Source organism: Agelaius tricolor, unplaced genomic scaffold (genome assembly GCF_023055355.1).
Source record: "Agelaius tricolor isolate 1412-34295 unplaced genomic scaffold, bAgeTri1.0.p SCAF_50, whole genome shotgun sequence".
Lineage (NCBI taxonomy): Eukaryota > Metazoa > Chordata > Aves > Passeriformes > Icteridae > Agelaius > Agelaius tricolor.
The window spans coordinates 1,481,693-1,497,529 of NW_027269310.1; the positions used below are offsets into that span (position 1 = coordinate 1,481,693).

Below are 15,837 nucleotides of genomic sequence, written 5' to 3' on the forward strand. Positions count from 1 at the left end.
CGAGTGAGCCAACTACAACCCACAAAAAGGAGTCTCTGAATTTGCCAACTCTTCAGCACTGTCAGAGGTTTTATTTAATATTATTCATTTTTCATGCTTGGGAATACTTTACTTGTTAAATAACCTGGTTTTCTCAACTTTTCTCCAAGGAAGTTTTTTCCGGAACTAGTAGGAGGAGAGGCCGGTTGAAGTTGCTTTCTAGACGGACCCCTTTTGGAGGTTTCCTCCCAAAATTTGCCCTAAAGCAGCACAAACAGTCACAATGGAAACATCACCAGTGGCACAACACCCCAGCCCACCAGGAAAAGAAAGGACATGTAAAGTTCTCCAAACATTTGTCCTGCTTTGCTGCAAAAGTCCTGCTGCAGACACTGTGCAGTGTGGAAAGCCAAGAGAAGCTGCAGCTGGTGGCAAATCTTGGGACAGGAGCTTGACCTTGTTCTCCAGGAGAGATTCTTGGCAAGAGCAGACAGGAGAAGATTCCTGGAAAACAGGAACAGCTTTCCAGAAGGGAAATGAAAATGAAAGAAACAATCCAAGATGTTTTCCTTTATTTATTTCTATGCTCCCCTTTTCCATGTTGCACTACTTCTCCATCCCAGTAATTCCAGATGCACTGTACCTCTAAGATCGGTGACTTAGGGATTTTTAGACACTCTAAAATACCATGAGCCACACACAGTTTTGCTTCCCCTGTTTTTACTGGAAGGCAACACTGGAGATGTAAGTGCAGTGCTGGGCTCAGGTAGGAATCCTAGCCCAAGGGAAGGTGTCCCGCCAGTGTTTGCCCCTCAGCCAGGCCAATGCAGAGCAGCAAGCGAGGGGATTGCTGTGCCAGTGTGCAGGAGTCAGGGCTCTGCACCTGGGCTCAAGGCTGCAAAGTTCCCGTGTTTGGACAGACTCAGGGGCTGTGCCCGGGGCGCGCGGGGCTCGAACGTGGGGCTCGTGGGGCGAGCGGGGAACGGACACGGGGACGAACGGCCCCGGTGCTTCAGTTGCAGCGGCGGCAGCGGCGGCAGCAGCAGCGGCGGCAGCAGCGGCAGAAGAAACAAAAGCAGATAACTCTATAACTCTTTCTCTTTCTCTCTTTCTTTCTCTGTCTCTCTTTCTTGGTCTTTCTCTCTTTCTGTCTCTGAGTCTCCCTTTCCCGCCGTCGGGCACCCTTCTCCCGGGGTCCCTCGCCCGGCGTCCCTCTCCTCTCCCCGCCTCCCTCTCCTCTCCCCGCCTCCCTCTCCCCCTGCCGGGCCGGGCCATGCCCCCGGCCCGCCCCCGGCCCCGGGCGGGGCTGCCCCGTGCCCGGCCCCGCCCGTCCCGCCGCGGTCTCGCCTCCGCCCGGCTCTGGCCCTACTGGCGGTGGCGCTGCTGGGCGGGCATCAGTGCCGTGTGCGGGGGCGGCATCGCCGCCCTTTGCCTCCGCCTGGCCCGAGCCCGGCCCCGGCCCCGAGGCAGGCTCCAGCCCCGAGCCCGGCCCCGGCCCCGGCCCCTCCCGGGGCCCGCGGAGGACACAGGCGGCGCGGCCGCTGCCGCCGCCTCCGCTGCGGCTTCCCCGGCCCGAGCTCCGCCGCTCGGCAGCGCGGCCGCCGGCCCCGAGCCTCCCGTGCCGCGTTGCGAGGAGCGAACGCCTGGGCATGGCCGGCCCGGGGCGGCTGAGGGGCGCTCGGGGGCCGTTGCTGGCCCCGGGCCGAGCGCTGACAGCCGCGTCCCGCCCGCAGGGACGGCGCCCGAGGCCCTGCAGGAGCGCTACCGCCTGGGTTCGCTGCTGGGGCGCGGAGGATTCGGCAGCGTCTTCGCGGCCACGCGGCTCTCGGACGGCGCCCCGGTGAGCGGCGGGGCCGGCGGCGGGCGCAGGACGAGGGGGCGGAGGAGGAGGAGGATGGGGCTGGGCAGGGCGGGCGGCGAGCTGAGCCCGCTGCTGTCCTTGGCTTGCAGGTGGCCATCAAGAGGGTGCCACGGAACCGCGTCCGGCACTGGGGCGAGCTGGTGAGTGAGCGGGGCCAGCGGCAGCAGCCGGGGCTGCCGGGCGGGGATGAGCCGAGGCCCGGCACGGTGGAAGCCGCCAGGACGCCTCGAGGGGGAGCGGGCGTGGGCGCAGCGCAGGGCGCAGAGCATCCCGGGCTGGCTCAGGGCTTCCCCAGGCCTGGCACGGCATCGGCCCCACTGAGGGCATCGTGCTCCTCCCGCAGCCCGACGGCAGCAGGGCCCCGCTGGAGATCGTGCTGCTAGCCAAGGTGTCCACTGGCTTCCCCGGCGTGGTGCAGCTCCTGGAGTGGCTCGAGCTCCCCAACCACATCGTGATGGTGATGGAGCGGCCAGAGCGGTGTCAGGACCTGCAGCGTTTCATTGAGGCACGGCAGTTCCTGCCCGAGGAGGTGGCGCGGGAGCTGTTCCGCCAGGTGCTGGAGGCCGTGTGGCACTGCACCAGCTGCGGGGTCCTGCACCGCGACATCAAGCCAGGGAACATCGTGCTTGACCTGGCCACCGGGCAGGCCAAACTGATCGACTTTGGCTGTGGCACCTACCTGCAAGAGACAGCCTACACCCACTTTGCAGGTGAGCCCATGTAAGGGTGTACTCCTGGTCCCGGGATCTCATGGCCCAACATCTCCCAGCCCAAGCGGGGATTCTCCCTTTTGCTGCCAGTCAGGGGACTGAGTCTTCAGCTGAGTTGCTTTAGAGCGGGGCTGGGTGGGGAGCCATCTTCCAGCCCTGCTGGCAGCCTTTGCCAGCCACTCTGCCCAGGACTGGGGCTGGGCTGGGGCAGCCAGCCCGACCAAAACCCCCCTGGGTGGGGGTAGCAGAGAGCGGGGAGGAACCTGTGCCCCAGCCAGTTTGGTGTGCAGGCGAGAGGAAGGGCTTGCACTGCTCCACTCGCCCTGTTTGCCTTGGCTTCCTAATATTTTTGGGGCAATGCAGACATGGAGGATAGGGGCATGTTTTCACCAGCAGTGAGTGGGTTCTTCCTTTGCATGTCATGGTCAGGCTTCCCTCTTCTGACACCAGTGGCTTCTTTTCCAAGCCTTAGTTTGTGCACAAGTCCCAGGTGCTGGCGAGAGGGCAGTGGTCACCCTGTGTGCCACTGATGCAGCCCCCGCAGGCCCAGGGATGCTGGGGCCAGGCTCTGGGAGCAGCAGCATCCCCCTGCTGAACTCCATCTGTATTCCATAGGAACACCGTCCTACAGCCCCCCGGAATGGAACGACTTTGGCTGGTACCATGGCGAGGCAGCAACGATCTGGTCCCTGGGCATCCTGCTGCACCAGATGGTCTGCGGGGAGCACCCTTTCAGGAGGGGCCGGAACCTCAGCTGGGGCCAGCTCCCGCTGCCACAAGGGCTCTCTCAAGGTGGATCCTCTTCTCTGGGCACGGGGGGAATCCCAGGGCTGGGAGCCAGCAGCGGGCTCGTGAGCATCCCGCTCTGGCAGCTGCTGAGGAGGTGGCACATGTCCTGCTCTCCTCCAAAACAGGGAATTGATGGGAAAGTTTAGGCCCAGCCCTGAGTGCATCCAGAATGGCCTGGGCATGGCAATAGTGGGGCAAAGCCAACAGGAGCCTTCTCTGGCTGACCGGCAGTTTCTGCTTTCTCTGCCCAGAGTGCAAAGATCTGATCAGGTGGTGTTTATCCGTGAACTCCTTGGAAAGACCCACATTAGAAGACCTGTTCTGTGATCCTTGGGTGCAGGATATTCCTCGGCCGTAGAAGAAGGGAGAGAGCCACAGGCACACTTTGATGCAGGGCCCTGGTAAGCTGCAGCTCCACACATGCCTTGGCAATCAGAAGCAAAGGAACCCAGACCTTTTTGTGCTGCATGTGTCACTGCACAGGGTCATGGGATGGGCACACGCAGCCCTTGTGCTGCAGCTGAGCTGCTCTGCCCAGCACTGGTGGCCGCCATCCAAGCTGGTTTTGCTTGTGCTGGTTCCCTGACAGCTGGGGCCCTGGGCAGAGCACTGAGAGCCTGGTCTGCCCCCAGGGAAGGAGAAGGAGCCCCTGGAGAAGCTGTACCGGGTGGGGATGCTGCTGCTGCTGCTGCTGCTGCTGCTGCTGCTGCTGCTGCTGCTGCTGGAGACAGCCAGGATGACATCAAGGATGAGAAGCTCTTCCTCAGCCTGGCCACTGGAGGCTGAAGGTGATGGACTTTGATTCTGGCACCTTCTTCAAAGCCAGACTCCACAGGGAATTTGCAGGTGAGTCCCCACCCGGGGAAATGCTGCCAGATTTGGGCATGGCCCAGCCTGGCTGGGAAGCAAAGGTTCCCCCTCTGCTGGGGCAGATGCAACTCATTCTTCAGTCGCTGCCCAGCTGCTTTTGGCAGGGCTGGGGCATGGGCTGGGCTGGGTACGAAATGGGAGTGGGCTCCTGGCCCTGCCAACAGCCCCCAGCAGCCACCGTGGCCTGGGCTGGGGCTGGGGCTGGGGCAGCCAGCCGGACACAAGCAAAGCCCCATGGTGTGAGCAGAGGTGGGACTCCAGAAGCTGTGCAGGGGCTGCTTTGCTGTGCAGGCAAGGAAGGGCTGGGCTGCTGCACTGCCCTTGTTTGCTTTGGGATCACCGTGATTTTGGGGGGCAGTGCTGGGTGGAAGTGAGAAAGTGTGGGCTTCCCTCACCCATGGCTGGGTTTTTCCCTACCATGTAGGAGTTGGCCTTCCTCAAGGCCCTGACAGAGATAAGAGTTTTTCCCGTTTTTCTTGTTTTCCTTTTTTGTCTGTAATCTCTTTTCAAGAATGTGTTGTTTGTTTTTCCAGAGGAAGCGTTCCAGGTGGTCCAGTGCAGATGGGGAAGTGCTTGGGAGCAGCTGTGGCGTGGATGGGCGGTGGCCTTGGAGAAGGCTGAGGCCATGGTTTGGGAGCAGCTTTTCTTGCAGCCGTGGCTGGCGTGAGGTGGGTCCCTGTGTGCTTGGCAAGGTGGGATCAGAGCTTTTGGGAGATGGCAGCGAGCACAGGAGCATCCTGCTCTGGGCAGCTGCTGAGGGCTGGATGTGCTGTGGCTGGCTGCAGGCTGGGCACATGTCCTGCCCTCCTGCTCTGCTGCCAAAGGCAGCAGGGATGGGCAGCTCTGGGCACAGCTCTGGGCACAGCCAGCATGGCCTGGGCACCGCAGGCCTTGGCACAAGGGCACAGGAGCCCTCAGCTGACGGGCACTTTCTGCTTTCTCTCCTTGCAGCCGGGCTCTGCGGCTGCTGAGGCTGCTCTGGGCTCTGCCAGGGCTCTGCTGGGCTCAGCCCTGGGCCCAGCTGGGCTGGCTCTGCCCTCACATTGCTCTGACAGCTTTGCATCAGACGAGCCCCTTGCGAGCACAGCGCCTGAGCTTTCTGCTTTGGCAGCTGAGTGAGACTCTGCTGCAGGCCCAGAGATTGCAGCTGGGGACACACATCCAATTGGCAAGAACCCAAACCCTCCACAGTCCCAGCTGAACGCCTGGATCTGCACAGGGTGTTTGTCTGTCCCATTCTTCCTTCTTGATTGCCTGGAATTGTGCAATTGCACTTTCTTCCTCCTCTAGAAGTGCCTGAGTGGGCCAAAGCTGGCGAGTGGGCCGTGTTCCTGAGGCAGTGCAGTCTGGAGCTGTTGGATGGAGAATTGCCCTTCTGCACTGCCAAACCAGAGCAAAAAGCCCTAAGTGGGACTTTGTGTCTCTAAGAAATCCCTGACAGTTTCAAAGGGAATGTGCAGCTCCTTCCCAGGCTGAGAAGGAAGGGCATCTTCTAAAGGATTTGGGCTTTGACAGAGTTTCCATTCCCAGTCCTGCTTGGAGCTGGAAGGGCACAAAGCAATTTCCTCTTGCTTTGAGCACAATTTCAAATGGCAATGTTGGAAACAAAGCCCAGAATCTTTAAAAGGCTGCTGGGGTCAGTAAGATGGATCCATGCCATCAGCACATTTACAATGTAAATAACTGAGTTCCCCTTTAAAAAAATCATTTACCTCTTAATGCAAAGTTTCAGAACTTTTTCACTAACACTTGGGTTTTGTTTTCATCTTTCACATTTTATATAGTTTTTTTTCTTTTTCCTTTTTTTCCTTTAAATAGAAAACATGTCCTACAGAAGGAATGTCCTTTGCTCCTGGTTCCTGTGTGGAGCAGCTCCCTTGCTGCTGGCTGAGCTGCTCAGGCAGAGCCCGGCAGCTCCTGGCCCTGCAGGGCTGAGGCTTTTCCCCGTTGCTGGGCACAGACTGATGGAGCAGCACTGCTGAACACGGGCACACACAGAGGGGCCAGCAGCAGCTGCCTTTGGCCAATGAGGCTCCAAGGCCCAACCTCTGAGCAGCCAGGGCTGGAAGAGACTGGCAGCATCTGATCCCTGACTCTGGGCCAGGGCTGCACAAATGACCCCACAGCAGCAGCAGCAGCAGCAGCAGCAGCAGCAGCAGATGGAGCTGACTTTCAGCACAGCCCCTGCCCCTGTTCCCTCCCGTGTGCAGCGGTGTCAGAGCAGCCTGAGGCACCTGGGAGCCCCCAGTGCCAGCAGGGACTTGAGATGGCAGCCCTGGGCTCCTGGAGGCTGTGCAAGGAACGCAGCTGGGCACTCCCTGTCCATGGGGAGCTTGCAGATGGAAAAGGCTGCTGTGCCCAGGCAGCTCCAGGGGCACAGAAAGGAGGCTCTGGAGCACTGGATCTGGGCCAGTGCCACAGTCCTGGGCAGCAGCCAGCCAGCCCTGGGGGAACAGAGGGCACAGCAAGAGGGACAGAAGCAGGCAAGGGCAGAGACTGGGAAGAGCCAGGCCCACGAGCAGGAACAGCTGCTCCATTGCACTCTTGGAGAAAGCTCTTGGCTGCTTCAAAGCGCTGAAAGGCGTGAAGGGCAGAGAGGAGGCCACAGCAAACAATGCTCCTGTTTGCACAGCCTCCCCTCTGCGTGTCCCAGAAGGAATTGGATGGACTGGATTCGTCTCTCCGAGTGCTCTCGTTCAGCATGAGCAGCTCAGCACCAGCAGCTGAAGGAGCTGAAGCCTCAGGCCACAGGAGCTGGGCAAGAGGGAACTTCTGGAGCAAAGTAATGCTGCTGAAATAGCCCCAGCTGAATGCAGCGGATCTCATCATGGAATCACAGAATCCTTTCTGTTGGAAAAGCCCTCTGAGCTCACCCAGTGCAGCCGCTCAGCCAGCAGTGCCAAGCCCAGCACTAAAGCACGTCCCTGAAGTGCCAAGGCCTGGACAGCAGCCCTGAGTGAGGCCTGGACAGCAGGCCCTGAGCCAAAGGTGGCCTCTGGAGGAACCTTCCAAGCAAAGGTTATCTTTGTATCTGCTCCCTGCTGAGATCTGCATGGTCATTAGCACTGTGATAGATGTAGCCACTCCTTAGTGAAACATGGATGGACCTTTGTGTATTTAGAAGCCAGAGAAGGCCATGAAATCTGACATCTGGCCTTGTGTGGGGCTGAAGGATCAAAGTCAGCTGCCTTGGCTCCTCCTTGAGGCCTGGCCAGGCTTTGGGAGGGAGCCAAGAGGAGGATGAAAGCAGATGTTGGCACACGAGCAGTGCTGTCAGTTTGTTCATGCAGCACTGTCAGAGCTGGGCCCTCTCCCAGCGGGCCTGGAGCCTCAGCTGGGGCTGGAGGCACCTGCAGGAATTGCCAGTGCCCAGGAGTGGCTCTGCAGCCCTTGGCTGTGACAGCTTCCCCAGCTGCTGTGTGCATCTGGGGGATGGCAAAGGCTGAGGGGAAATGCTGCTGCATCTTTCTTAATCACTGCAGGCAATCTTTGGTGGGGATGATTGGGTGCATTGCTGAGCTGCTCCTTTTGTGATTCTTTGCTGCTCTGAACTGCAGGAAATGACACTGATTCCTTCAGCTGGAGTCTGTGTCTTTGGTGCTGACTTTGGCCACTGGTCAAACCAAACTGGCCCAGTCTGGCCAGATCCCAACCAAATGTCACTTGTTCAATGTCAATGTGAGGCATCAGTGCCATCAGAAATTCCCAGATGGGAAGCCCTTCCCTGGAGTTCCCTGGCTCTAGAGTGGGCTGAGGTGGGAGCCCCGTGGGAGCAGTGGGGCAGTCGGGTAAAAGAAGCTGCAGCCCTGGATGTCTTCAAATGCATCCAAAAATTGCACATGGAAAAGGAAAAGGACTTGTGGGTTTGGGCAGACAAAGATGAATTTGTTAAGAGTCCAATGGAAACAGCACCTTCAGAAGGAACAATTATTGTTGGAATGCTCCCACATGGAGCAAGAGAAGAAGGTTTTAATCTTGAGCTCAGCTGCATTTGTACCAGTGAAATATCACTATGATAACTAACTATATGCATTTATTGTATAATAAGACCTTAATATATATATATTTGTATACTTATATATATATATATTTTATATATATGTCTGTATCTATCTGTCTATATGTATATCTATGTATGAAATAATAATAATGTGAAATAGTGATGACAATACTAATTTGGTAGCTTTGGCTACTCAGGGATGTAACTCTGAATACCCTACAGAACAGGATTGGCCAGGGCCCTACTGTCAGTGGTCAACTATGTGAGATTGTATACAATGTAAAAAGGAGGAAGGGATGAAATTGGCTATTTCCCCAGGGTTTGGTGATACTGTGATGCAGAGGGCTTTGTCTGTTGCTGTGAAAAATACAGGGATGAAGCCTGCAGGGTTTTTCATGTCCCAGACTATGCACAAGCTGCAGGATTGGTTGAACGGGTGAAGGGGTTGTTAAAAGAGCAGTTGATAAAATGAGGAGATGGGAACCTTTGCCCATGGAGAACCCATCTCCCAGATGTGCTCCATGCCCTGAACAATGGCCCACGGGGGAAATGGAAACCCCCTGGCTGTGCACGGCTGCCCCCAATTTGCAAATCCAACCATGGGCAGTGAGACTTGGACTGCCTGGGAAATTGTTCTGGCTGTGATGGCCCCTGGCAGGGCCAGCCCAGAGGCTGCAGGGCTGGGCCTTCATGCATTGGAATTCATGAGGATGAATTCAAAGCAAATGAGAGCCATCAGTACTGAAACAGGAATTCAGATTCCTCCAGGACACTTTGCTTTGGTAACTGCTCCCTTGGAGCTTGGCCTTGCAAAGTGTTCATGTCATGGCAGGAGGAATTGATGCAGAATATCCAGGAGAAATTACAGTAATTCTGTTAAACAATAGTGAACAAGATTGGATTATTCAACCCTGTGACAGGGTAGCACAATTATTGATATTGCAATTTTAGGAACGATTGTGAAAAAAGGAGCTCCAGCTCCAATCACCACCGTTTGTGGAGATAAAGGGTTTGGATGCAGCAGTCCTAATAATGGAGCCAGAGCGTGGGTCCGGAGGCCAAATGGCCCTCCCGAGGCAGCTGAAGGAGCAGCTCCTGGGAAAGACAACTCTGAGTCCTGAAAGCTGGGCAGGAACAATGGGAATGTGTCCCTGCAGCCAAGGATTGTGTGTGAGAACAAGTAGATCTGACAGGATATTGTTTTACACATGCTGCCAGACCAAATCTCCCTGTTTGCCCCAAGGGCCCCTTTGGCAAATGCTCTGATCCACGGGGCTCCATGGGAAGGCTGCTGTGACACTGAGGGACTTGCACAGGAATTGCATCCAGGAGCCTGGGTGCCCCTCAGGGACTGGGACCCGGCCCCTTCCAGCCAGAGGGGAAAGGGCCCCCCAAGCCTTGTTAGCCCCAGACAACATGGTAAAGCTGAACAGCAAAGGGCCTGGGGGCATTATTCTGGAATTCAAAAGGTGCCAGCTCCATGGACAACGGAATTCTTGTTCCTAACTCCAAGGAGATTGAGAAAAAAGAATGAAGAAAGGTGTCACTGAAGCACTACTGATGTCTGTAAGGTGTACCTTGATAGTCAGCCAGAATCTTTGTCTGCCACAAACACCTCTAGTGTTTGACCAAGGGGTTAGTCATCAAAATGTAATGATGAGTTCTGATGGATTGCTGAGCTTATCCTTTTGTAATTCTTTGCTAATGATGATGTGCTTTGCTGAGCTCTTCCTTTTGTAATGCTTTGCAGCTGTGCATGATATAAATGCCACAATTCCTTCAGTTGGTGTCTGTGTCTTTGGTAGTGACCCTGCCCACTGGTGAAACAGGGCCCCCTCTTGCCTAAGTGTTAGCTGGGAAGGCAAAAAGCCTCCCTCCAAAATTGCCCCCTTGCTCCTTGTTCCCCCCCTTCATAGCCTGAGCATGATGTCCTCTGGTCTGGGCTGTGCCCGGGGTCAGCTGGGGTCACCTGTCCTGGCTGTGTCCCCTGCCAAGCTCCCCCTCAGCCCCAGCCCCTCCCCAGCGTGGCTGGACGAGGGGCAGGACAGGCCTTGGCTGTGCTGCAGCTCAGCAAGAACAAAACCATCTCTGCGTGCTCAGCGCTGTGCTCAGCACCCGGCCCAGCAGTGTCTCAGTGCCAGGGGCTGTGCCCTCAGTGCCTGCCAGGGCTTTCCATGGCAACTGCCAGGCCAGGTGCCCCAGGTGTCCCCCCCAGTGCCGGTTGCCATGGAAACAGTGCCCAGCCCTGCCCCTTTCTGTCTGGCTGACCTGGCCTTTGGCCCTGGCAGTGCCCTTGGCTGCTGGTTCCTGGTGCCCGAGCGGCCAGCGCGGCACAGGGCAGGTGGCCATGGCACAGCCCCCAGCAAGGGATCCCCTCTGGCTCTGGGCACTGACACCAGCCCTGAGCAAGGGGCCCAGGGCAGCTTTCCATGCCCACCAACCATCACAATGCTTTTGCCCAGAAAAAGGTACTTGGACATCCATAACTCTTTGTTCTTATTGTCACGTATTCTCCTAAATCCTAATTGTCCAAATTTTTATTACTTTAATTATATTACTGTTTTTATAACAATTTACTTACTATTGAAATTTTAAACTTTTAAAAACAAGTGATTGGTGTTTTTCACACAGCGCCCAACACACAATATCCCATGTACTGATGTTTCTGGGGGAGCCATTTACAACACCGGGGGGTCACAGGATGTGAAAAACGCCAATCACTTGTTTTTTAAATCTTTAAAAGTTTCATAGTAATAAAATGGTTAGAAAATGAGCAATATAATTAGAGTAATAATAACTTCGATATTTTGGATTAGGACAATATGAGACAATACAAACAAAGAGTTACGGACATCTGGGTACCTTTTTCTGGGCAAAATAAGCCTGAAAAAAGACACACTTTAAGAGAGGATTCACCCTTAAAAACAATAACCTGTTGCATATTCATACACCTCATACATGATGCATAAATTCCATTCAAACCGAGGAGTCTGTTCAGTGTCAACTTCTTCCTCTGAATCCTGACGGCGTCTTCAGGGCTGAGCAGGCAGGAAGAAGTTCGTTTCCTCTGATAGGAAAGCAATAAATTCTCTTTCTCTGAAAGATTTAGGTGTCCTGTGGCTGCTATCTCGCTGCAAGTCCTTTCTTTTTAAAAAAAAGTATCTCACATAGCATAGTTTCTATTTTGACATTACGTAATACCCCAAAACTAGATTTAACACACTACTTAAGAAAATTAATACAGCATAACTTTCTGACATAACACATATAATATTCATTTGAATATTTGCGAAAAGCCAATCATAAAATACGCATTTTTCACATAGGAGGACTGAGCTCCCCCCGTACAGGCGGGACCCCCCCTTCCCCTCAGACCTCTCCCGCCTTCCCCGCGACGGCCAAAGTCCCGCTGTGCTGCCCCCGGCCGGCGACCACGGCGACATCGCCAACCCGCCCGGGCCCCCGGGCTGCCCCGAGACCTCTCTGGCGTCCACGGGCGACGAGCAAACCCCGCCGATGGCCCCGATGGTGCCGATGGCCCCGCCGATGGCCCCGCCGATGGCCCCGCCGATGGCCCCGCCCGATGGCCCCGCCGATGGCCCCGCCGATGGCCCCGCGGCCGCCGCTCTGTCCGGCCGGGCCGTGCCCGGGCCGTGCCCCGCGAGCTCCGCTAGGCGGCGCCCCCGCCCCCGCGCTGAGGGGCCGCTGCCGCTTCCCGCCCTTCGCGCCCGCCCTCAGCGGCCGCCGGGAGCTGGGGCCGCTCCGCCCGCCCTTTTATCGGAGCCATGGAGAAGGAAAACCGCTTTAAATTGTTCATGCCGCCGCGCCTGAGCGCTGGGCAGGTGTCTGCGGGCAGATCCCAGGTGAGCGCTCGGCCGCGGGGGGGACAGTGCTGGGCCCGGGGAGTGCCCGGCACAGCCCCGGCCTGGAGCACACACACACCTGCCCCTGCATGGGCCGAGACGGCTCCTGCCTACTCGTTTCTGGCATATGCACAGACATCTTCGGTTTGAATTTCAAAGACTTTTGTTGTTGTTTTCCATCAAAACTGAAGGGAATCATCTTCTCGAGCATCCGCTCTGTGCTGTAAGTCCGCGCTTGATGTGGGTAATTCAGCCCAGAGAGCGAGCAGGGCTCTATCGCCGGCCGGGGTCTGTGTACAAATCACAAACGGGACGGGACTGCTGAGGAACTGCCTTGAGCTGTTTTCTTTTCCAGCATCAGTCTCATTACATGGTGATGACAATGGGAAGATGTCAGCAGCTCACATCCCAGGCAGCAGACAAAGAACTTAATGTTACAACTTACTTTCAAAGTTTTTTGACCAATCACACAAAGCAAAAGCATATTGACAGTAGTTCTATCCAACCACTGTAAGCACAGGTACCTTTGGTTCAAACAATGCTTGCCTTTTTTGAATACAATACCTGCTGCTTGTAAGCCTTAAAACACAATGCACAGAGCTCCATTATTAAGCTTAGAACTTCCTAATATCTCGCTAGATAAACTTTTCTGTAACTTAGGGAGTTATTCTAGACAAGCGTTAATACACAGACCATTGTTCTATTTGCCCTTACTTTTCTACTTTTTAAATAATTTTTCTGCTGACCTATCTCATGGCTCCTGCTTGGCTCTAATCACAGTTCTGCTGTCTCTGAGGCTGCCTTTTGCAGCTTTCCCAAACCCCTCTGATTTGATGGATTCCCACAGGCCCCACTCAGATGCTCGCACTGGTGTTGGTGTCTTGGTCTCACCAGATCAGGTGTGCAGTGAAAATGTTCTGTCCCCACACTGAGTTATGGGAATTCAACAACTTATTTTTTCATGTTGAAGCTCCTTATGAAATATGTTGAGATTCAACAGGATATTCTGACAGCAGATGAGTTAGCTGTTTACAGGATGAACTTCTGTGACTTAAAAACCTTGTAAAAGGGTATTTTCATGCTGAAACATAATCAAATATGGTCTAGAAGTGCCCTTGGAAGCAAAGCAAAAAAGAACTATCAACTACTGGTCTTCAAAAAAGTAATTTTTCTCCTTGAGTCCTTTGCCATGCACCAGGGCCCAGACAGGCAGGAGCTGCTGAGTTCCCTGCATTGAAAGCTCCCCTTTGGCCACAGTCTGTAAATCAAACTGCAGGACACCAACAGTTTGATCAACCACTGGGCAGGAAGAAGTGAGTTCCAAAGCCATTACCAATACCTTGGGCTTTGAAATTTGTAGGCAGCTGTTTTATTAATGACCAATTCTATTTTCACATCATCTGTAGGGATTTTTTATGGATTTTATAATTCTTCTTTACAAATGTACCCATAAGGAACTAATGTTTAAATTTGTGCAGGGTTTGAACAGATGCTCAGATGATGACTTTAAGCTGCCATTTGATGTGTCGAACTGTGGCGAAATCACTGATTCAGGTACGATTGGAATATTTGCCATGCACCTTCTTTAGATTTTTATATATTGTCAAGGTTTAATTTTCATGAGTAGTCTCACAGTTTCATATCTGTAACTGTTAAATACAGTTTCACTGTTACAGTTTTTAGAAAGACATTGATCAAAATCTCTTCATGTTTCAGATACAATTTCACAGCAAGTGAAACTTTGCTCTGAAGTAGATGAAGAGGTCAGCTAAGTATCAACTCTGCACATCTAATTCCTTGGGGTCTTTTGAATTTGTTCCCAAACAGTGCCTAAAGCATCATTCAGTAGATATTTCAGGGCTAAAGGAAGTAGTTAAAAGGGAATAATGTTTTTTGTCTCCTGTTTAAAGCTGAATCACTAAGAGGAGATATTTGTGATTTAGTGAACATGCCTGGAAACAAATCTTTAAAAATTAAGGTGACTGCAATATTGCTGTTGTTCTTTCTTTGTTTGAAGTGCCTGTGAAGTCCATGAGCTTTAATTAGAGTAAGATTTAAACACTTAAGTATCCTTGTGGAACTGGTTCTGAATATTCTGTTGAGGGGCAGAAGGGTTGAAGTCAGAGTATTCTTTGGAAATCGGAAGTAGATTATCCCCATTGCCTTGTCTGGCTTTGTTTTATCTGTAAAACAATGAATTGAGTGGTTTCCAGCCTTGTCTGGCTTTGTTTTATCTGTAAAACAATGAATTCAGTGGTTTCCTCAAGCACTGGATTCTTTTGACAGTGTCTTTACCAGCAGATCTCTGCTTTAGCACAACTCAGTCCAGCTCATTTTTTTTTGCAATAGCTTCTGTACTTTGCAGCTACAAAACACTCTTTGCTACCACAAAATAAAACACATTTCTAGCACTCTCCCTGCTGATTTTCATATCCCTGACAACTTTTTAGACTTTTTTAATCCTAAGCTATTAAAGCACCATCAGGACTGTAACAAAACTGTGATGCAGCCAAAACAAGGATGGTGTTTGGGGTGTTGTAAGTGAACCAAAGGGCCCTTTGGGCTCGTGTGTTGCTCTCCCTGCCTCGACCACTGGCCCAGCACTGCTTGTAGGACACTTTCAAGGTGTTCTAAGGGCACAAGGGGGGTGGTTTTCCTTCCTGCTCTGTGTGTGAGCAGAGAACTGCTGGGACACTTGGATATTTGTAAATCCCTGGGTGCAGATGGGATCCATGCCAGGGTGAGGAGGGAGCTGGCAGATGAGCTTGCCAAGCCTCTCTCCATCATTTATCAAGAGTTGTGGCTCACTGCTGAGGTTGCAGATGATTGGACACTGGCCAGTGTGACACCCATTTACAAAAAAGGTAGGAAGGAGGATCCTGGTAATCACAGGCCAGTTAGCCTGGCCTCAGTGCCAGCAGGTGAGATAATGGAGCAGTTCATACTGAGTGCTATCCCACAGCACTCACAGGATGGCCAGGCTATCAGACCCAGCCAGCGTGGCTCTACGAAGGGTAGGGCATGTCTGACCAACCTGGTCTCCTTCTGTGACCAGGTGACCGCCTGGTGCATGCAGGAAAGGCTGTGGATGTTGTGTATCTGGACTCCAGCAGGGCCTTTGGCACTGTCTCCCCCCAGCACACTCCTGGAGAAGCTGCAGCCCATGGCTTGGACAGGAGCACTCTGTGCTGGGCTCAGAACTGGCTGCATGGCCGGGCCAGAGAGTGATGGTGAATGGTGCTGCATGCAGCTGGCAGCCAGGCACCAGTGCTGTCCCTCAGGGCTCTGTACTGGGACCAGTTCTGTTCAATGTTTTTATAGACGACGGGGATGAGGGCATCGAGTCCTTCATTAGTAAATTTGCAGAGGGCACTAAGCTGGGAGCTTGTGATGATCTGTTGGAAGGAAGGAAGGAAGGAAGGAAGGAAGGAAGGAAGGAAGGAAGGAAGGAAGGAAGGAAGGAAGGAAGGAAGGAAGGAAGGAAGGAAGGAAGGAAGGAAGGAAGGAAGGAAGGAAGGAAGGAAGGAAGGAAGGAAGGAAGGAAGGAAGGAAGGAAGGAAGGAAGGAAGGAAGGAAGGAAGGAAGGAAGGAAGGAAGGCTCTGCAGAGAGACTTAGATCAGTTGGATGGATGGGCAGAGTGCAGCAGCATGAAGTTCAATAAGTCCAAGTGCTGAGTTCCACATTTTGGCCACAGAAATCCCCTACAACGTTCCAAGCTGGGGACAGTGTGGCTGGACAGTGTTGAGGCAGAAAGGGCCCTGGGG

At 53.9% G+C, this 15,837-nt stretch overlaps 2 protein-coding genes across 2 annotated transcripts in view; one reads left to right on the plus strand and one right to left on the minus strand.

The window, feature by feature from the left end:
* LOC139604366 (serine/threonine-protein kinase pim-2-like) overlaps positions 1-3,697 on the plus strand; it is a 40,486-nt gene extending 36,789 nt beyond the window's left edge. The window contains exons 3-7 of the mRNA XM_071455539.1: positions 1,138-1,819; positions 1,930-1,980; positions 2,184-2,550; positions 3,166-3,342; positions 3,591-3,697. Of these exons, the coding sequence (XP_071311640.1) occupies positions 1,138-1,819; positions 1,930-1,980; positions 2,184-2,550; positions 3,166-3,342; positions 3,591-3,697 (1,384 nt within the window). The remainder of the gene's footprint in view (positions 1-1,137; positions 1,820-1,929; positions 1,981-2,183; positions 2,551-3,165; positions 3,343-3,590) is intronic.
* The window catches only part of LOC139604387 (zinc finger protein ZFP2-like), a 521,402-nt gene that overhangs the window by 195,973 nt on the left and 309,592 nt on the right, over positions 1-15,837 (minus strand). The window lies entirely within an intron of this gene.